This window comes from Numenius arquata, chromosome 6 (genome assembly GCF_964106895.1).
Source record: "Numenius arquata chromosome 6, bNumArq3.hap1.1, whole genome shotgun sequence".
Taxonomy (NCBI): domain Eukaryota; kingdom Metazoa; phylum Chordata; class Aves; order Charadriiformes; family Scolopacidae; genus Numenius; species Numenius arquata.
Window position 1 is genome coordinate 35,282,836 of NC_133581.1, and position 23,260 is coordinate 35,306,095.

The following is a 23,260-nucleotide window of genomic DNA, read 5'->3' on the forward strand; positions in this document are numbered from 1 at the left end:
ATCTTAGTTGTGCCTTACTCGGGTAGTCTCACCCACATAAGGAAGCCCTCTGACATCAGTGGACAGGCTGAATAGTAAGGTGCTACCTATTTTGATCAAGAATAGCATAACTAAGACCATGGTATTCTGTATTTTGTACATCAGGCACAGATTTAATGAAGGAACTACCACCCCTGCAATAATACTGCCTTGTATTATATGATGCATCATGGTCACAAAGCAGCACAGCCCCATCATAAAATAAAGGCTGCACCTGCTCTGGGACAGCTGATGAAAACACATCACATGTACATACAAATCTAAGGTCTTGTCTTGTTGGTAAATATTGTACTGATGTAACAAAATGTCTAGGATAATTTATTGACTTCTATACATTAATCTTGCCCCTGGATCTAAGCTCAGTTTAAAGTACAGCTAGGCACAAAAATACAGTGCTTGTTATTATTACAACAAATAGAAATCTTTATGGACACTTTCAAAAGATATTTTAGCCATACAGTGCTAAATAGATCAGGTATGCCACAAGAGTCACCAGAACACTTGAAAGTTTATGTAGTATTATATTTCTCTTGTATTTGAAACCCTGAGTCCCTGTAGTGAACCGTACTGGCACTTTGATCTTCCCATTTTGCAGCATTTACATTCTCTGTGTCTTGAATGAGAGGGGAGGCGGGTGAGAGCACATTGCACTGCATGGAGTGTTCTCCAGCTGCATCATCCACAGAGTAACACAAAGAAGACAGATGGTTATGGATCATTGCTTGGCAAAAACACTACAAAGACTTGATGAGATCTTTGCTAAGTTTCAGTTAAGAAATTAAGTAAGCAGAAACTGTAGATGTTAAACAGAAAAAAGAGAAATCTTCTTTAATCATGATATCTTTTGCCAGGAGATAGCTTCAGGGCTTATTAAAGACGGAGCTAGGAATGGCTTCCCTCAGTTTTCATGTTTCCAAGGCTCTTCAACAACACTGAAGTCTGCAGATTTGCCATTGGTTGCCAGTGTTACCTGCAAGTAATTATCATCAACAACCAACTTAAAGGCTAAGGCACTTTGACAAAAAAGTCATGAGTTTTATACGGAAGATCATGGTATTTACAGGAATTACATACACCGTGTCTTACACATGTAAAATGTATTTATTCAGAGTTCACAACACTCCCAAATAGTGAGACTCCTGTTCACTTATTATACTGACTAGAAAACATTAGCAGTAGAAAAAAAAGTTCCATATTTTCTTGGCCTTTGCTACTGTAAGGTTTTTTTAATAAATATTTCAGATTCTACTCCTTTCTGTCTCCTTTAGATTTCTCTGGATTATTTCAAAAACAGATTACTTTTTTTTAATGTAGAAAGTTATATTTTTTTCCAGTGGAATTCCTTAGCAAAGCAGGATAGCTGATGCAAGGACATGAAAAATATACAAGGCCAGAATAATCATAAATGTGTATCTATACACTCACCTACAATTACACTACCTTTAAAGAAATAGAGGAAAAAATATTCTGTGAAAGTATTGTTCATCATACAATTTCTAACAATGTAGTGTAAAATTCTGAACTATAGTCAGACCAAAAATTCATAGTAACGCTATGTTTGTCTCACACAAAGTACAGCAAATCATCACTTTTGCCTGTAAAGATATATGAGGTATGTCCTAAAATTTTTAGGTTTTCAGTATGGTGGAAGACCTATAGTGATCTACCAACTCACAGTAAACACTGGCCAGTATGTTGCATCACAGAAATCACTACAAATAAACCCATGCTTCAAGACAGATAGCTCCAGCCAAATGACTTAAAAAAAAATTTAAAAGGTAAAATGTCAATTTAAGTTTACAAAAGTAATCTAGGTTTCTATGATTGTGAGAGAACCTTCACTTAATTCTAAATGGATGGCTCACTATTTCCTAACTTACCTTGTAAGTTAACATCCTCAGCTTCAAATGTAAACTTAAAGACAGAGCTGAAATTCTCCATGCTGGATAAACTGGATGCATGGAAGCATTGGAACATGGAAACATGACAAAATGCACTGATTTCTTAAACAAAGTAAAGGTTTTTCTTAGATAATTGAAAGGGAGAAACATGCAAATGCAGGAATGAATAGCTTAGAAGTGAAAATCACAGAGCCATGTGAAATATGATAATAAAAAAATACAAAAATATCGTGCAATAACAACCACTCTACCCCCATACAAAGGTAAATTACTTATTGAAAATACACACTGACCATGCAAGATTATAAACTACTAGCGTTATACATGGAATATATTACAGAAAGTAAGTAGAAAGGACATGTTACTAGATTAGCTTTTCCAAATTCTGACCAGAGTTGCAGTGAGCTTTTCAACCCACCAGTGCGTTTGACAGGATGAACAGCTGTCTCTTCAGATTTAACAGCTGGCTGCTTTGAAGTCCCAAATCCTTCACTCTCTTGCTTTCGCTACTCTACACTTGGGAGCTGTAGACCATGTCAACATAGAATCATAGAATCATAGAATCGTCTAGGTTGGAAGAGACCCTCGGGATCATGATCCAAATGCTTCACAAACATCAGTATATATTCATAGTTTATAAAGTCGACTGTAACATCACATCCTTTTGGCAGCTTCCAGGCAGACACACAGATGAGACAAGTGACTGCTCAAAGTCAGTCTTGTGCTAAATCCAGTAAACCCTGGCTCCTTTCATGAGTTTAAAAGTGCAAAAAGAGATCCCAAGCAGAGCAACCCTAAAACAATGAAAAAGGACAAACACTTCTAGCTCATAAATCACTAGCCCTAAATTTTCATTAAAGGGTATGCTTAGGATAAAACACCACACCATTAATCCATGTTTTTGAGGTGAGCTAATGCCTCAACTGAGGCAAATGGAAAGAGAAACTGAATGAAAAAAAGTGTGACAAGTATCGGATCTTCAGGCTCCTACTTTCTAGCTTGACTTGGATCTCTGTGCAAATCTGAAAGACTGGAAGGAGATAAAATTAACAGTATTCAGTTCCATGAACCTGATTCAGGCTGTTATGTGGCAGCTGAATTTGTCTTGAACACACTGAAATTAGCACTATCTGTTTCACTGAAAAACAGTTTTCTAAAAGTTCTAAAAGAAGTTAACCAAAGTGGGTTAATGAAAAAAATATTTTCAGGGAGTTTCTTTTTTCCTTCAATTTTTTATCTCTTCTGTGTCCTTTCATTTTTTGAGAAATAAAAATTAATGACAATTTTTTCATTTTGTATAAGCATGTATTCTCTTATAATTTAAAAAAAAAATTTATTTACTTTTTCTCATGGAAAAACATGGGTTAGAAAAGGAAGGGGAGAGCCACATCAGAACAAAAAATTGGTTTTCATTTAAAAAAAAAAATTTTATTAAAAACTTGGAATATTCAGGGAAAAATTGAGGATAAGATGAAAGTTTTTTTCTTTCCTGAATTCACTATTATTTTTCTCCTGAAGATACAGGTTTGGCTTGGCATTATCTAGAAGAAAGCATTAGAAAAAAATATATTCTAGGGAGCATTTCCAGCCAGGCTGGAGACAGGTGAAAGTGACATAATAGGACTTATATTTCCAATATATGTGGCAATCTGCTAAGGGACTTAGTGTAGGCATTCACAGTTAGATACTGGCTCAGTTGTGGCAACTAGAAGATGCAGGAGAACGTTTGGCTAAATGGCTAAGGTTGGCTCACTGGCAAATTCACGGTGTCAAAGACACTGTACAGGAGCTGATCAGGGTACTGATAAATAATAATAAAAAAAAGACTATGAAATGAAAAGTTCCAGCTCTCTTTCTCCTCCTCTTCAAAACCCCTTGATTTTAAATAGCCCCGTCCTAGTGGTGGGTCCTTAGTAAACTTTTAACCCCTAACCTCCCCAACTGTTTTCTCATTCAACTGGTGAGGTTTCTCAAGCTCACTTTGCTCTGATCAAGATATTAGCATTACTATTAATAATCTATGTTAGTTACAGCAAGGATTAGAGACAGAATACAATGTTTGTGTTTTAATGACTCAGGAACAATGACAGAAGCAAAGCGTAAGCATGCTGTATGAGTGCAAGAGCATTCTGATGCTAAAGTGCATTCAACATGTCCATCTCTGAACAGCATATCATGGAAAGCAGTCAGCAAATGACAACACCTCTATCTGAATTGCAGCTATCCTTCATTTGAGTTGGCAATTAAGTTCTTTTTTGCCATAGAAAATTAAGTAACTGTCCATAGAAGGTGATGCCATATTCTCTGCGTCTTGGCATATTCCATAATACGCTGCATCTTGCCTTTTGATAGGTAAACAATGTACATGATTTTTTCCCCTCAAATGACAACTTTTAAGAAGAGTGCAAAAAAACATCCTTTGAACTGCTCGAACTCATTCAAAATGTCTGGGGTTCATGGACCTTTTTGTCACATTGTTATTTGCAGAATGATTTGAAAAATACATGCAGGTTAAAAAATAAGATAAAATAAGCATGCAGTGCTATATACATGTCTCAATATCCATAAATGTGAAAGGTACCTTGCACTCATCTACTATGACTGAGTTGTGAGCTGCAAAAACACATTGGTTTGAGTTGTTTTCCCTATGATTTTTCATGTCGTCGTAGACTGATTGAGTCTTGGTCATTTCAATGTCTTCATGCCCTTTATGATGGGAGTCAATGGTGTCAAGTTCTGCCTTTGAAAGGTGGTATACAATGCCAGCACCAAAAGAATCTCCCACTACGTTGACTGATGTTCTCATCCGGTCCCTACAAAAGAAGCAAAAGGAAGAGGCTGAATGTCATGAGAGGAAGAAAAAGTAGGGCATGACAGTCCTGTTCATGTTACAGTTATTGCATTTATTTCAGAAAGTTTAAGGCATCTTTAGAACAGAAAGATGGGAGCTTTCAAGCTTTCTTTTTCAAGGAAAAACTTGCTTTCCCAGGAGACTTGTTCAGACAGGGAGGGATGTGCAAACTCCCATGTCCCAGATGCTCATACTCATGGATTTTTGACAAAGAACTTGTGCTTCAGACACAACTGAACTGCAGAGCTGTGCTTGACTGACATCTGCCCAGCACATGCTTGTGGAGCTGGAGGTTTCAATGTCAGGGTGCCAGGTGGGACCTAACAGGCTCACATCATTGTCCTTTGTGTAATCTGAATTTATCAGAGTGCTGAACTTAATGCAGCTAGAGGGAAGGATTTCAGATCTGATGAAGTGCTCTCATTTTTGGGATGGATTAACAAATGGCCTCTCCCTTTATTCTCAATGAGCAAACTACGGGGAAAAAAATGCCTGAAATAGCTCCATAAGGCTCAGGCCATCGAAGCTCCTTTCCTGGCACCACCTTTACAGATGGTCATCTGTTAGCATGGCAGCATGCCCACTCACACTGCTGTATGCCAGAGCTTGGCATATGAGCCAACCAAATATAGGTCATGGCCTACAAAATGATGAGCCTGTGACAGCATTTCAGTGATGAGTGCCTTTCTTGTAGGAGGGTGCCAAAATAGGCTGGCACGCTTCATTACAAAGAAACATGGGTTTTGGCACTTCGTGGAAAGGATGCCATTGGAGAGACACTTTTCTTCTGTCTTGTTTTTAGAGTGTGGCTCTATCTGTCAGCAGTGAACTCATGGTTGTGGATTTTCCCTGATTTCAGAATTCTGCCCCAGAGCTGCCCAAAATTCTGCAAAAATGGGAGATGATCTTACAGAGCACTGCAGGTCTATGGGCTCCTGCTATCTTTCCAACTGCAGGTACGCTGCATTACACGTATTGAAATCATGTACAATCTAATTTGCCTCTTCATATCTGAACTAAACATAAGACTCCTAAAAACCCTCTGACCAAGGCTTTCAATTTAAGGCTACTCCAGCAACTGAGTCTAGCTTTGTCAAATAGGTCAGAGAAGCGATTACACTGATTAATTTTCAGAGGTATATCCACAAAGACTCATTTACACAAAATGGGTGGGTAGAACAGAGTGGACATTTGCCAAGGGACAGAAAAGCAAGCATGTAATACCTCATTTCCTATGGCAGTGACTAATTTGAAAAACCCCTTTCTAGTATTTCTGGTAGTAGATTTATGTGACATCTCCTTATCCTGAAGAACACTGAGAAAGAAACCCTAAATATATATAGATAGATATATAATCCCCAAACTGATAGACATTCATTACACATGCCTATTCTTAGCCATGAATTTTGAGCCGTTTTGAGCCCTTATTAACATCTTTGCTCTAATGGTTTGTAAACCTGCCTTTCCAGGCTGTGGAACTGTATTCCCTTTCATGTTTATCCTCTCCCCCTCCACTTTATCATGCCTATATATCTGGAGTTTGTGGTGTAACATCTTAGTTGAAGCAGTTCATTTTTAATTTTTTGTCATAGAATCATAGAATGGTTTAGGATGGAAGGGACCTTAAAGATCATCTAGTTTCAAGCCCCCCCTGCCCTGGGCAAGGACACCTCCCACCAGACCAGGTTGCTCCAAGACCCGTCCAGCCTGGCCTTGAACCCCTCCAGGGATGGGGCAGCCACGGCTTCTCCGGGCAACCTGGGCCACGGTCTCACCACCCTCACAGCAAAGAATTTCTTCCCCAGATCTCATCTCAATCTCCCCTCTTTCAGTTTAAAACCGTTACCCCTCGTCCTATGGCTCCACTCTCTGATCAAGAGTCCCTCCCCAGCTTTCCTGTTGGCCCCCTTCAGGTACTGGAAGGCTGCTATAAGGTCTTCCCAGAGCCTTCTCTTCTCCAGGCTGAACAACACCAACTCTCTCAGCCTGTCCTCACAGCAGAGGTGCTCCAGCCCTCTGATCATCTTCATGGCCCTCCCCTGGCTGGACCCGCTCCAACAGGTCCTGTCTTTCCTGTGCTGAGGACGCCAAAGCTGGACGCAGTACTCCAGGTGGGGTCTCACCAGAGCCAGGTAGAGGGGCAGAATCACCTCCCTTGCACTGCTGGCCACACTTCTTATGATGCAGCCCAGGATGCTGTTGGCTTTCTGGGCTGCAAGTGACCACTGATGGCTCATGTTGAGCTTCTCATCCACCAACACCCCCAAGTCCTTCTCCTCAGGGATGCTCTCCAGCCGTTCTCCACCCAGCCTGTATCTGTGCTTGGGATTGCCCTGACCCAGGTGCAGGACCTTGCACTTGGCCTGGTTGAACTTCATGAGGTTCACATGGGCCCACCTCTCCAGCCTGTCCACGTCCCTCTGGATGGCATCCCTTCCCTCCAGCATGTTGACTGCACCACACAGCTTGGTGTCGCCAGCAAACTTGCTGAGGGTGAATTCACTCCCACTGTCCATGTCACAGACAAAGATGTTAAATATGGTCCCAGTACTGACCCCTGGCTAACACCACTCATCACTGGGCTCCACTTGGACATCGACCTGTTGACTGCAACCCGTTGAGTGAGGCCATGCAGCCAATTTCTTATCTGCTGAATGTATCATCTGCCAAATCCATGTATCTCCAGTTTTGAGACCAGGATGTCATGCAGGACAGTGTCATCAAAAGAATATCCAGAAGCAAAAAAAACCCTCCAATAATCCCCTCAAAACCCAACAACCCACAGGAGGAAAACATCCTTCCAGTTTTGCTTCACACAAATGAAATACTTTATACAATTCTCTTCTCACGCCTGTGAAGAGTGTTTTAAACCTGGTCAGAGTGGCAAAATAGGAAAATACGACTTTCCAAGTGTAATTTTTAATTAAGACCATCAAATATACTGAACCCAGCAATATAGCTCCACGAAAAGAACATCCGCTTAATTTTTTTGTATAAGTGGTATTTAATTTTGAAAGGAATCACTGATGCCAGATGATGGAAGGATAGCATAGGATGACAAAGAACAAGGTGGAGAGAATACATAAATCTAATTGAGGCATGATTCGAATTCTGAAAGGGTTATTTGAGGAGATGCTCCAGCCCATATGCATGTACTACTAGCCAAAAGATTCAGCGATACAAACTGCACACTGCTGCAGAACATGCTTTATACTGCATGAACCAAAGTAAACAAGTTCCTTACAACAGAAAGGACAAAGTCTCGGTTGTCAGGAATCAACAGCAAAGGGCCAGTGTCCACTTTTGGACCAAAGAACACCCCAAGAAGAAAATAAGACAAGAAGACTGCACTTACTCTTTTGTCAAAAACAACCAACCAATTAATTCCAGCTATGCTGGAATGATGTTAACAAAATCAACACAAGAAAGTTGCAGCCTAGTAGATGACTTGTTCCAACACAGCTACTTCTGCGTTGTCCATAACAGCTTCTGAGGGGAATAATGGGACTGAAAGTCAAAGTTCTCTCTCAAAAGTCAACTCAACATCTGGTAAGAATGGGCTTTGGAAAAACTGGGAAGTAATTATTTAAATCCTGGTAAGTGTTAATGTCTAATTTCCTCAAACCGGCATAAATGAGAAGAACTGGAAGCTTAACAATGTAGACGAAAGGAACAGAAATGAGAAGAATTGAATCAAGCTCCCTTGTTATTAATGTCATAGCACCTATATAGAGTGCTAGTATGAAAAAAAGTTACTTTTGTTCCCTGAAAGCTTGAAAACCCAGTATATCAACCTTACTAGATTTTAGAAAGGAGATTAAAATCTTAGCACACCTGCTCAGTCAGAGACCAGGTGACATGTTTTCTATAGCTTAATTGGATTTATATAAGGCCCTGTCCAGACGTCAACTGGGTCTGAAGACTCTGAGTTTAGATCTAAGCCAAGGAAGAGACTCATAACTCAAGCACTATTTCTGAGTTACTGAATGAAGGTTTAAATACCGGATCAGCTGTCCAAGCCCATTTTCTCTAATTCCTCTTTCTTCACTGCAAAATACCACTGTATTTGGGGTTGTGCTGTGATATTTGCTAAGCTTGTCAGTCTCACACCTGGAATGTAGCCAGCTTCTGGTTAGAGTAAAAGAAGCTGTTTTTATTCCAGCTGTTGGCATGTAATTACTGTCCTATTCAATGCCACTGCTGAGTTGTGCTTAGTTTTAAACTGAGAATCTATGAGAGCTGTGAAATCTTGGGAAATTTGCCTGATGAAAGAGCTCACACTGTGTCTGTATGTGTGGGAGGGGGAAAGGTTGAGCAACCTAATCTCTAGATATTGGAGAGGCTTGAGAAGAAATCGATACAGAAACCTTTTGGCTCCAATTTGAAGGAGAGAGTGCCAAGTTTAAGGAGAATCAAAAGTCACATTTATGCCACACCATGACCAAATTGTGCAAAACTGTTTCGGCAAGACCACAGTTTCAGATGATAGGAGTACTGTAAAATCAATTGATATTCTGATATTTTCTTTCATCAGAAATATTGAAAAACTCATAGAGTAGGACTTTTTTTAAAAGCTTTCGTTATCTGGAATTGAAATGTTACAAAAGAGCTATTCCAAATATTTCTGGTTGCAATTACACACTGGTTCCAGAAAAGTGGCTAGAATTCAGTCTTAAATATTTTATTAACTTTATTTTCTACATTCTATTAAAATAATGCTGTAACGTAATTTCATGATCTAAAGAAATGGAAGAAGACAATGTTTGCAAGTAAAGAAAATATCTTTTTATGAACTTTCATTTCAGATATCCTTTAGGTCTGGTTTGTATGCCCAAAAGCTTGCTCAAAAGTTGGCTTGTGTGCCTTTTCTTAACATCAGCAATGTCAGCAGAATTGTTTTCCATATCTCATTAGATCATCGTGGCTACCACAACACAACCACTGGAAGATGGAAAATAAAGCTATTACCTGTTGACATATGTTAATTAGCACAATACTTCCACCAGCAAAATTTGTCTTAGCACCAGTGGCACGGTACAGAGCTTTTCATCTCCTTTTTTATCTCTTTTCCCTCTACCTCTCAATTCTGAATCATGCTGCAATTCCACTCTTTATTGTTAGGCCAGAAGGATCCAAACCCAACCATTTGTGCTGAAAGATTCTTTTGCCTGGCATTTTTCTTGGAAAGACACCTTGAAATATTTCTTTCAGAAGTACTATCCTTCCTATGCTTGCATTTACCACCACTACAGCTCCGCAGTACGGTTGTTTTTATTTCCTAAGCAGGGTTGGACGAGCCAAGGGTAACAATGCTGCTGAAATGCAACACCTACTGAATCAGAACTGCTAGCAAACTTACAGCTCTGAGGTTTTCTAGTGTGGGCAGAGCTTCTCAGTCCACAGGAATATTTTTAAATGACATTTTCCTAAAAGAACAAACAAACCACGGGCTCCTTTTGCACATCCTCCTACCTGCTGCAGAAACCCACCTATTTGCTTTTACTTTGACAGCCAGCAAAAACATATATTTAAAATGAGTCTGCACCTTTTTTTTTGCTCTCTTACTCCCAGCTGCAGATTCTTATGCTGCTTTCCTGTTTTCAACCATGACCTCATAAACATAATAAACACATAGAATATCAGAATTTGCCCTTCTCCAGCTGTACTCTTTCTGCTGAACCCTGCCTCATTTCACCATTCTGAGTCATGATATCATGATATTCAGTTATATATAAAATATGTTATCTTTTCCTTTTGCCTTCCCAAGCTGTAAATTCCTGCCCTGTAACTGGCTGACAACATCCCGATGGAACCTGTGTTTTCAACATTCATCCTTAATTTTAGATCAGAACTGTAGGAAAGAGAAATATGAAAGCAAAGATCAGAAAACTGGTCTTGAGTTATGTCTGATGGAGAGGCATCATTAGGAAGGAAAATATATGAGTCTGAACCCAAGGACCTTACAAGAGGATCCTTAGCTCATGGAAAATTACTTCAGTAGCTCTATAACAATTTGTACCAGCTGAAAAGCTGCTTTCAGTGTCTCCTACTTCATCAAATAGCCGATTTCCTCCTTGGCTTCATCTGCAGAGGAGAGTCTTACAGTTTTTTAAGATCAGCCGTTGAAAAGCACTACGGATAAACATTACTTCACTACTTCTTCTGCACTGAACAGTGAAGTCAGCACAACTTACAAAAGCCAGTCAACAGCAACAAGCAAACTGATGTCCTGGGTAGGGAGACCCACTGCAGTAAGGATCAGAAGCATAGTGACAAGTCCCGCGCTGGGAATACTGGCAGCTCCAACACTTGCAAGGGTGGCGGTCAAACTGCAAAACCAAAAATCAAATGAGAGCAGCAGGAAAAGTAACATTCATTTTCATTGCATACTCATGTGATCATTAGAAAGGTCTTATTTTTAATGAGTTCTTCCCAGAAAACTAATGACTATATGATAAATCACGGTAAGCTCAGGCCTGTGCTTTCATGCTTGTGTTTCTCCAAAAATATTTATTGAAGGGGGCCAGATCTCTGGGGTTTGTTCTGAGAGTTGTAAGAGAGTTGTCTGGGAGTTTTAAATTCTGTAAGCTGGTTATGACATTCACACCTTTGGCCTGATATTGTTTTCTGAACTCTACCAACACATCCAGGTTTTTGAATCCTGAGCTTTGATCATCCAGACTTGCTGATGTTTGGTGGCTACAAGTTGAATTTTTAGGGTGGTCCATTTCTGTTTATTTATGCTACTTGAAGACTGAATTGTGAGGTAATGGCTGCAAGAAAGTGGTTATTAACAGGTACAGAAGAGTAAAAGTCTCGGTATCCAAAACTCCCACAGTACAAGGCAGAAGTGTACCAAGCCTAGATCCAAATCACCTAGATGAAAAAGCAAAACTCATCTGACTGTTTCATAAAAACAAACCTATCTTTGTTTTTGCCTCTCATTTTTTGATGAAGACCAGTAGAGTGAATGTCTGTACTCCAACTGTTTGTAAAAATACAACACAGACCATAACAAATATCAACATTATCGGGGAATCTTATGAAGAATGGAAAATACATTTGTCAGAGAACAAGCCAAGGGGAGAAAAACAGGGAAGAGAAGGAGAGGGAGAGAGAGGGGGAGAGGGAGAGAAAGGAACAAGGAAAATGGAACAAGGAAAGAAAAAGTTATCTGTGTCTTTTTAAACACAGGGATGAGTAACATGGTTGTACTTCTGTGGGTATACCCCCAAAAAAATCTAAAAGAGCTTCCAAAACAGAAATAGCAGAAAAAGGTCTCTATGGGGGGACATCATTGGCCGTTAGCCACAGAACTAATCTGTGAGGACGTTAGCCTGATTTAGAGCTGGCAGATGGCTGGGTCTGACCCAGACAATCCAGGTCGCAGTGTGTTTGTCAGGTGTCTGGATTACAGTGTAACCTGGTCTATGAAAGGCCCAGATAGGTCCAGCGGGTATGCAGGAAGGATGCTCTGCTCTACCATCAGGCTCTGCTCACGGTGCCAGCTCCTCAGGCACTTTCAGCCTGAACTGGAAAGTGATTGCTTCCAAGCTCTGTGAGGAAATGCTCACAGCAGCGCTTGCAGGCTGGAGGGGAATGAAGTTCACGTTCACTGTTCAGGTCTAAACAGTCAGCCAAGATCACCCTCTCCAAAAGGAGATCTCATGTAGATTAGAGGATCTACATGACCAATATGAAGTAAGTAGGGCTGGTCAAGGGCTAAGTAAGTCTTGGTGAGTTTATGACTGGGTCATTTGAATATCCTCCTATTACAAACTGGATTTGACAGGCAAAACCTAATAGCCTTTCATTCATTTGTATTGCCACCTCAAGAGATAGTTCTTGTCATATTTTTGTAGAAAAAAAAATCATAGAATCATAGAATGGTTAGGGTTGGAAGGGACCTTAAAGATCATCTAGTTTCAAGTCCCATGGCAGCTACCTCTCACTAGACCAGGTTGCTCAAAGCCCCATCCAGCCTGGTCTTCAACACTTCCAGGGAGAGGGCATCCACAACTTCTCTAGGCAACCTGTTCCACTGTCTCAACACCCTCACAGCAAAGAATTTCATCCTAATATCTAATCGAAATCTCCCCTCTTTCATTTTAAAACCGTTGCCCCTCATCCTATCACTACACTCCCTGATAAAGAGTCACTCCCCATCTCTCCTAGGGAGCCCCCTTTAGGTACTGGAAGGCTGCTATAAGGTCTTCCTGGAGTTGTCTCTTCTCCAGGCTGAACAACGCCAACTCTCTCAGCCTGTCTTCATAGCAGAGGTGCTCCAGACCTCTGATCATCTTTGTTACCTTCCTCTTGATTGACTCCAACAGGTCCATGTTGTTCTTGTGCTGAGGGTCCGAGAGCTAGACACAGTACTACAGGTGGGGTCTTACCAAAGCAGACTAGAGGGGCAGAATTACCTCCCTCACCCTGCTGGCCACACTTCTTATGATGCAGCCCAGGATGCAGTTGGCTTTCTGGGCTGCAAGTGACCACTGATGGCTCGTGTTGAGCTTCTCATCCACCAACACCCCCAAGTCCTTCTCCCCAGGGATGCTCTCCAGGCATTCTCCATCCAGCCTGAAATTGTGCCTGGGATTGCCACATCCCAGATGCAGGACCTTGCACTTGGCCTTGTTGAACTTCATGAGGTTGGCACATGCCCACCTCTCCAGCCTGTCCAGCCATCCCTTCCCCCCAGCATGTTGACTGCACCACACAGCTTGGTGTCGCCAGCAAACTTGCTGAGGGTGAACTCACTCCCACTGTCCATGTCACCGACAAAGATGTTAAACAGCACCAGTCCCAGTCCCAACCCCTGAGGAACACTACTTATCTCTGGTCACCATATGGACATTTACCCATGGATTGCAACTCTTTGAGCGTGGCCATCCAGCCAACTCCTTATCTGCTGAGTAGTCCATCCATCAAATCCATATCTCTCCAATTAAGAGACAAGGATGTTGTCCAGGATAGTGTTAAATGCTTTGCACAAGTCCAGGCAGATAAAGTTTGTTTTTCTTCCCTTATTCACCAACACTGTAACCCCATCACAGGAGGCCACCAAATTTGCCAGACATGATATGCCTTTAGTGATGATACGTTGGCTGTCATGCATCACCTCCTTATTTCCTATGTGCCTTAGCATATTTTCCAGGAGGATCTACTCCACGATCTTGCCAGACACAGAGATGAAACTGACTGGCCTGTAGTTCCCCAGGTCTTCCATTTTTCCTTTTTTAAAAAGGGGGGTTATGTTTCCTCTTTTGCAGTTGGTGGGAACTTCACTGGACTGCCATGATTTCTCAAATATGATGGATAGCGGCTTAGCTTCTTCATCCACCAGTTCCCTCAGGACCCACAGATGTATCTCATCAGGTCCCATGGACTCATGCACCTTCAGGTCCCTCAGCTGGTCTTGAGCCTGTTCTTCTCCTACAGTGGGCAGTTCCTCATTCTCCCAGTCCCTGCCTTTGCCCGCTGCGATTTGGCTGGTGTGGCTAGAGCACTTGCCAGCTGTTGTGGTTTTGGCCGAATTTACCAAAACCAGACTGACAGATGGCCCTTCCCCTTCCTCTCCCCCCCACAAAAGAGAGAGAGAGGAGAGAAAGAGATAAGGAGATTTAGAAGTTTAGAATGAACTAAACTACTTTAATGAAGAATTAATATTAAAAATAAAGAAGAAAATAATGAAATAGATACAGTATATACAAAACCGTATCAAGCTCCCAGGATGACAGTCACGTCACTGGCAGGCACTGGGGAAGTCCCAGACTGGACTCAGTGATGAATGGGAACTGGATTCCAGCTCTGGAGTCAGGAACACACACATCGGGATCAAAGGCAGATGGACAGACAGAGTCCTCTCCGGACGTCGGCCATTGCAGGAAGAGGGCTGACCCTTTGATCCCTCAGCTTTTATACTGAGCATGGGGCAGATGGGATGGAACACCCCTTTTGGTCAGGTTTGGGTCACCTCTCCTGTCCCCTCCTCCCCATCAATGTGACGCCTTTACGTTTTTTTCCATTTCTGACCCTCTAAGGGGGCAAATAACAAAAATGGGCTGACCTTGGTTGTTATAGCAATAAGTATAAGCAAGAGCCTCTCTGCACACCATTCCTTGGCATGGAGCACAAACATTGGTCTTATCATTCTGAGAACGAGCAGTTTTCTCCACAATATGCTGTTAATTTCAGACAGTAAGAAGAGGCCTAGCTAAGATGTAAAATTACAGAACAGAAAATTGGTTTGGGTTTTACCTCAAACCGGGACACCAGCGAAGCCCGATGCTAAAAAGTCAATGAGTACCTCAGCCTTCTCCATGTCCTGGATAACCAGGTCTCCCATTTCTTTCCAGAGAGGCCTCACATTTTCCCTAGTCTTCCTTTTATCACCAACATACCTATAGAAGCTTTTCTTGCTGCCCTTGATGTCCCTGGCCAGACTTAATTCTATTTGGGCTTTAGCTTTCCTAATCTGGCTGCTCAGAAAATTTCTCTGTATTCCTCCCAGCCTACCTGTCCTTGCTTCCACCCTCTGTAGGCTTCCTTTTCATGTTTAAAGTTTCTTGAGGAGCTCCTTGTTTATCCATGCAGGCGTCCTGGTGTTTTTGCCTGACTTCCTCTTTGTTGGGATGTATTGCTCCTGAGCTTGGAGGAGGTGGTCGGTGAATATTAGCCATCTTTCTTGGGCCACTCTTCCCTCCAGGGCTTTATCCCACAGTACTCTATCAAGGAGATCCCTGAAGAGGCCAAAGTCTGCTCTCCTGAAGTCCAGGGTAGTGAGCTCACTGTGCACCCTCCTCGCTGCTGTAAGGGTCTTGAACTCCACCATCTCATGGTCATTGCAGCCAAGGCTGCCCTTCAGCTTCACATTCCCCAGCAGCCTCTTCTTGTTGGTGAGACCAAGCTCCAGCATGGCACCTCTCCATATTGGCTCCTCTGTCACTTGGAAGTTATCATCAACGCATTCCAGGAACCTCCTGGATTGCTTATGGCCTGCTGTGTTGTCCCTCCAACAGGGAGGTTGATATCAGGGTGTATGAAGTCCCCCATGAGGACTAGGGCTTGCGAACGTGAGTCTGCTCCTGTCTGTCTATAGAGGGCTTCATCCTCTTGATCTTCCTGGTCAGGTTGCCTGTAGCAGGCCTCCACTGTAACATCATCTGCCTGTCCTCCATTTGATCCTGACCCCTAAGCTCTCGGTCGGCTCCTCATCCATCCCCAGGCAGAGCTCCATGCCCTCCAGCTGGTCATTGACATAGAGGGTGACACCCTCTCCTCATCTTCCCTGCCTGTCCTTCCCAAAGAGCCTGCAGCCTTCAAAAATGCTATACTGCATGAAGAGGAAAACTAATAGTTTTCTTACAGATAGCCCAATGTTGCTGCCTGCTTAGTGAGTCACAAAGCTGGCTACACCAGCCTTGAAATGGTGAGATCAGGAAGAGCTAATGGGTCAGTCCCTCAAAGGAAGAGAAAAGGTGTAACTCAGTTTCAAGCCTACCAAATCTCTTGGACAACAGCTGATTCCTGACTTCAATTTCCCTGAAGTCTCAATTTAGTTTAATCGTGGCATCTCTGAAATGACTGATTTCAGTCTTAGCGACAAATATGCATCATGCAGATCTAGCATCTGCCTTCGTTAGAAGCTGCCCTGAGTCTTTTGGAAACCTTGGCTTTACTATTTCAGGGATTGGGGCAGGAGGTAAAGAAATGGAAAACGTGGAACTAGTATAGCTGGGTAAGAAACATAGAATTAGACATCCCTTTGCAGGAGTTTCTTTAGTGTTATAAGGGTTTAATAAAAGAAGCATGGGTGGATGAAAACTACGGGAAAAAGGCAAACTTGGCAGCCTTCACTTGTGGTTTCCATTTTAACTATTCAAAATATTAGGCCTGGTGTCTTCACCAAGTTTTCAATTTTAAATTAACTTCAGCTGCAGCAGTTATAACTTTGCCATTGTTTTTTATTAGTCACACTACCTAATAAGCCTTAAACCTCCACTACAGTAAACAGGCTTCAATCACTCTTGCACATTTTTAATGGGTACTTTCCTTTGTCCTTCCAGATAATCAGCTTAGTCATAGATAAGACAACTTAATAAGAAAAGACTAGAGCTAATATTTGCTGGGTTAGAGATAAAAAGTCTGGGAGTATCCAAACCATGCTGCAGGCAATCTCACGCTCAGGCTGGTCTATTTTCAGTCCATTTTGTTCACCAAAGTCACAGAAAAACTACTGGCAAACATAAATACATGGATACATTTTTCAGGTACACTTTTTTCATCCAATATATATAAACAGACACATTCTAGAAAGTTAATGCCCCATATATCACTCGTAGTGACCCTCTATACTGAAAAAGGCATTGCATTGGACAGTGAATGCTTTATTTCACATTGTATTGTCAACTGCAAAACTGGTGTAAAACATCACCAGCGTGCACTGAAGCTGCAAATGATAGAAAATGCATGTCACCAGAGAAACAGGACCTATGTATATGACATTCCTTTGCATATCATTATTAGAAATCCATGGATTTCACAGTGAATCCCACAGCTACTGAGAAAACATCCAACCCAAAGTTTCACATTTTACAGTCTGTAGAAACAAAGCTTACAGTACTGACCTCACAGTAACGATCTGGCCTCCATCTAGCTCAATTCCATTCATCTGTGCTATGAATATGGCAGCAACAGCTTCATAAAGGGCAGTTCCATCCATGTTAATGGTTGCTCCAACAGGAAGAACAAACCTTGTTACACGCTTATCAATGCCTAGATTTTCTTCAAGACACCGGAATGTCACAGGTAATGTTCCAGCACTGAAGTAGAGAAAGCAAAGAAGTAGAGAAGACATAATTACAATATAATATATACATGCAAGGGAGCGAAGTCAGAAATTCTGCTATCATTGTTTAGACTTTCTATTTTCACTTTCTGCTGTGATTCAAGCCAATTTTTAAATTAAGCCTACATTTAGCCGGAGGTGGGACTGAGGCTAAGACACTAACATGATCTGAAGTAGGGATGAGACCTTGAGAGAAAGTAGATGATTTTTTTAGACTCATTTATGAATTATTTCTTGCATTTTTTTTCAAAAAAAAGACAGGTTCCAGATGTTTTCAGATGGACAGAACTATGAATGTAGAGGCAAATCCTAAATTTCTTTGATTGTGAATTTGCTCTGGAGAAACCACTGTTGCATTAAGGAATGAAAAAGTCAGGCAAAAAGATACAACCCATGGAGGTTCCAGACACTGGAGGAAAGGAAAAGACATGAAACACAGCTGGAGGACAGGAAAAGATGAGAAAGACGGCTGGAAGAGGGGAACAGGTCCTTGCACAGATCCACAGTGACTTGTCTTTGTGGGAATAGTTCAGGTTATTACACTCACTTGCTCAAATAAAATACTTTAGTCAAAAAATACTGCTGAAAACAGAAAACACTCTTTTTTCCCTGTAGATGCAAATATCTTCTACTTCTTCCCTTCCCTAGCAGGTCTGCCTGCCTCGGGCAAAGGACTTGCTGTAACAAGCATGAAACCTCATACAGGTTCCTTACTTTTCTGTGTTATCCCTGAAGTTAGGTCCAGCAGCAAATGAAGCTGGTTGCTGCTGAAGAAGCTGTTCTGAAAAGAAAGTTGTCCTGAGGAAATTCCTTTTAATTGGTGTTTCATACAGAAGCAGCTGGAGCACATCTGTTGTGGTTTATTTGCTTTCTTCAGCTGAGCTGGCAGAATTTCTCAAAGGCCTTCGCTCTTGTATCCCACTAATTCTGGTGTCATTGCCCCTACAAAAATACTAGTTTGCTCATAGAAGAATAAAGGACACGACTCACCAAATTTTCTCAAGTAAATACTCGCAGCGTAGCATTGACAGTGGCTTGCAACTTCAGGGCCTTTCCAACTCATTCGTTCATCCACTACCATAGAGATGATATTGGGTACAAAAAATGTAATCTTTCCATTTTACAGATAATTAAACCATAGAAAAGAGAGACTAGGGAATGACTGAGATACCTAACTATAAAATGTAGTTTCATAATAAATGAAGTCCTAGGTTATCTGGAACAAGGACATGAGGCTGACCTATCTTGCATGGGATCTATGGAAAACCCAAACACTTCTGGATTAGCAGATGCCTGAGTCACTTCCTAAATGACTCCTCTTGTCCCACATCTATGGAAACATGAATTAGAAGATATGAGCTTTTAGATCCCCACCTTGTGCTCACACGACTGTACCAAAATCACAGAGGTGATTTTTTTAACAGATGTCAATGAGCCAGATACATGGTACCAATCATTTGTGTTCTAGCATCTTTACAAATATATTTGTAATAATGATTTATTTTACTGTGGTTTTAATCAAAGGTAATCAAATGCTTAGTATTCTGTGGGTTTAGCCAAATCAGCGACAATTAATACTTTGTATAACAATGTAGTATATTCTCTTGAAAGTTACTCTAGCAGTTATATTTATAGCAGACAGCAGAAGATGTCTAGTGAGTGATTAACCAGATACTACTAGTTTTCAAATTAGTTCCAGGATCACTTTACCTCCGACAGCAAAAAGATTCCTATATCTTATCAAAAGAAAAGCAGAATAAAAAATACAGTTCACTTACACACATTGAAACTCAGTCAGCTAAGATTCTTTTTCTTTGGAAACACAAGTCCCACCTTACCTTCACTACTACAAATCAGACCATGAGCACAAGGTGTGTACCAGCCATGGACCACTATTGCTGCAACGAACCCCAGCAGGCTCAGCAGGCAGGGACTATGCAAATATCTTCCCCCTTCAGTTCTGCCACCATGAGGAAGGACAGGTGGGGAGGCCAGGGAGACAAGGTTTCTTTATTAGAAGAGCACAATATGTAGATGCCTTCCATGGTTCTTCAGCCTGGCCAAAGACCTTTAATAGATCCCTGAATAGGGAGCAACTGCAATTTCCAGAGGTACCAGATCAGACCATATGATGGCGATTTTTGTCGTGTGGTCACTTGTCTGTGGTGCTACGAACTAGTCCACTTTGGTTCAGCCACAGATTCAGATCTGGATAGCAGTCAGGTGGTGAAGCTAGTATCCAGGTAAACCCATACGCTGGAATCACTTAGAATCCCCTACATTTTTCCACTTTGGTACTCCACCAGAAAAATATTACTTCACGCTAAAAAAACCAAACCATGTTGCATATGGACACTGTAAATTTTGTATTGAAAATCTAAGTGGAAACTAGAACACTTCAATGAACAAAAGCCTTAGGGAACATTGTGGTTTAGTAAAACACCTGGCCTGACTATATCTCCTATAATCCCACATTTTTTTATCACAGAGCCACAGAATTGTTGAGGTCCTCTGGAGGTCATCTATTCCAACAACCCTGCTCCAAGCAGAAGCAGCTAGGGGAGGTTGCTCAGGACTATGTCCAGACAGGTTTTGTGTATCTCCAGGAGTGGAGACTCCACAACTCGTCTGGGCAACGTGTGCCAGCATTCAACCACCATCACAGTAAAAAGATTTTTCTTGTGTTCAGATGGAATTCTTGTCTTTCAATTTGTGCCCACTGCCTCTTGTCTTGTCATTGGGCACCACCGAGAATACTCTTCCTTCATCTTCTCTACACTGTCCCATCAGATACTTATGCACCTCAGTAAGGTCCCCCCAGAGTCTCTTGTTCATCAGGGAAGTTGTCGTCCAGTGGAGTCGTTTGGATTGACCCAAAGAGGCAGAAGAATTGCAGTTCTTTCAAGGCATTCCTCACCACCAAATGGTCAGTTTTGAACTATGCTTTTTGTTTTCACCTTTTTTAATTAAAATGGAAGATTAAATTTTCTTCAGAAATAAACACTTATTGAAGAAGAAAACTTTAAAATTTAAATGAAAAATATTTTAAACATAAGAGCTGACTGCCCCAGTGCAAAGCATTACTTTATTACTGAGAGCCGAGCTGCCTACACACTTTGTTGAGTCCGTTCTGTGCATTAGCATTGAGTCTAAAATGCTCAGCTATTCAATGAAGTCCCCTTACTCTGCCAAACTGGATGAAAAAATAAAATGAGAGGTTTTTTTCATTTCTTTCTTGAAACCTAGCAATGTTTTGGGGTTTTTTTCCCCAATACAATGAGACTGGTCCTAACGTGCTTTCAAGATAAATAGAATTATCATCGTTTCCTAGTTGAGGAAACAAACACAGAGGTAACAGAATTTGCACAAGTCATTTGGCCAATATCAGAAAAGAAAACAAAAAGTGGGTCTCCCATCTCTCTGCAGCTGGCTGTACAACCTCTCTAAAAAAATCCAAAATATATGTGGTTATTTTTATTTATTTCAACATGGCTGGATTAAAAATAGGTTTTATTCAGTGGCATAAAATGATTTTGTAGTGAAGGTCAGAACACCAGATGTATTACCTCTAAATAGCAGCTAATAATCTGCTAAAAAATAAAGCAAGCTGTTATTTCTCAAGCATACCTGGAAGCTGTGCCTAGTGCTGTGATCCATGCCTGGAAAATCCCAGCAAGGAATGAAAATGGGCTTTTCCTTGTTATCACAAAGTAGAGCAGAGGCAGGAAGATGCCTCCATGGATGAGAAGACCCACAATCACAGTGACCATGTACATGCCAAGTTGTCTAGCAACTACTTCTAAGTCCTTGATTGCAATGATTTTTCCACAGATGAGGCAAGCAATGCCCAAAGGGGAATACCTGGAGAAAGAGAACAAGCACAGAGAGAACCAGACTTCAAAGCTTACTTATAAAAATTGTGCTCAATCAAGTATACATTGGAGAAGAGTAGGAGACTCATCTTTTACAATATAATGGCCATCTTCAGCAATTTTCCCATCTACTTCATTTTATTCCATTCCATCAAATAGAATGTGTATTTTCTGAATAGTTTCTGATCCTGAAATAACATCATACAAGACTACAATAATGTTACACAGGCTTGGATCATTATGAAGAGTGGTGCAGCATTTCTTCTTAATACATAGCTTTTACAGCCTGTTGCTCATATGGTTTCAGGGAGTTGCATTAATTGTTTCATTTAAGCTATTTGTTGAAATGAATTGCTTTTATCTTGAAGGTTGCAAATGCTTCCATTATGTTCTTTCAATAATTTGGACAAATTCTTTTTAGTTTATACATTCTTCATTAATTATGTGCTTTCCTTACTTAGGGTAGGGGTTTTGTCACCTCAGTCGTGTGATTTCTTGATGGCATAAATGGAACTTTTAAATAGGATGACAACGGTAGTGCAGTTTGATAATAAAAAAAAAAATTGAAATGAAGGGATATTATTTAAAAAATTTAATAATCAGCTACAGTGAAAAATGTCTGAAAGTGTATGGACAGAAGACAATATTTATACCTACACTAGTAAAAGTTAGTGTATTATATAATTTTAAGTGACATTCATTTTCTCTATCTGTTTTATAAAATTTAAACTGGGAGAAAGTAATGTGTGCAACATGGAGAAACTGTAAACAAAATGCCTCTGAAAATAAATGGCAATGTATATTTTCAAAAGTGATTAGTGATTTGGATGCTTGATTAAAAACAATATAAAGGAAACTGACTTTCAGAATAAAAAGTGCTTCTCGTTTTCTGTAAGAAACATCTCATGGTCTCTCAAGCAACATGCCCAAAACCTGGAGAGCCCTCAGTCCCTTGAAATGCAAGGCCAGCTGTTGTACCAATTATAATAAAAAGCCATGTTTCAATCAACTTGATGAAGCATTTTTCTTATAAAGAATTACATGGTGTCAGAGCCAGATATCTGATTTGTTTTATGTTTGTGTAGCAATGCCATGCTCCTCAGAGTCTGGAGTTGCCGTGGGAGTTACAGCTCTCTGTGCAGAGAAATCATAAACCAAAGAAAAGGCAACTGCATAAAGAAGTGCATTTGGCTTTATAAACACACATTAAAAAAAAAAAAGCCATCTGTTTCTGGCGGCAACAATTCTTTAAAAATTGTAGACAGAGATGAACAAGTGGAATTCCCAACATCAATCTCCTTTCTCACAGAGAAATAAAAAGCACATCAGTAAAAAATAATCATTTAACAGTGAATGTCTTGAAACTTGAATGATTTCTTGCCATTGCAACACTGACAACTAGAGAAAAATTATACTGTAGGCAAGGCATTATATCTTGGGTGTACCAACTGGTGCTAAGTGAAGTAAGAGTGAATTCTAGCTGTTGGGGTGTTATGAGAGTATAGTCACCATCTCTCTATAGAGTGGAGAGCAGCAGGTTACATTAACTTGAAAGCAGTAGGGCTTTGTGAATAAAAAACCCCTGTATTTTTATGCAGCAAGATAATCTACAAAAAAAAAAGCAGAAGCATAACAGGAATGCGAAGTCATTGCTTCAAGTTCTTTCTTTTGTTTCTACACATTTCCACATCGCTGCTGCTATCTGCGTCACTCTTGCATAACAGGCTCTCTCTGAAACACTGAT

General features: G+C 40.8%; 1 protein-coding gene across 1 annotated transcript in view; it reads right to left on the bottom strand.

The window, feature by feature from the left end:
* Window positions 1-937: 937 nt before the first annotated feature.
* Window positions 938-23,260, bottom strand: part of SLC1A2 (solute carrier family 1 member 2) — a 31,102-nt gene continuing 8,779 nt past the window's right edge. Inside the window, 5 exon segments of the mRNA XM_074148816.1 lie at window positions 938-1,009; window positions 4,522-4,753; window positions 10,986-11,120; window positions 17,424-17,618; window positions 21,272-21,505. Of these exon segments, the coding sequence (XP_074004917.1) occupies window positions 938-1,009; window positions 4,522-4,753; window positions 10,986-11,120; window positions 17,424-17,618; window positions 21,272-21,505 (868 nt within the window).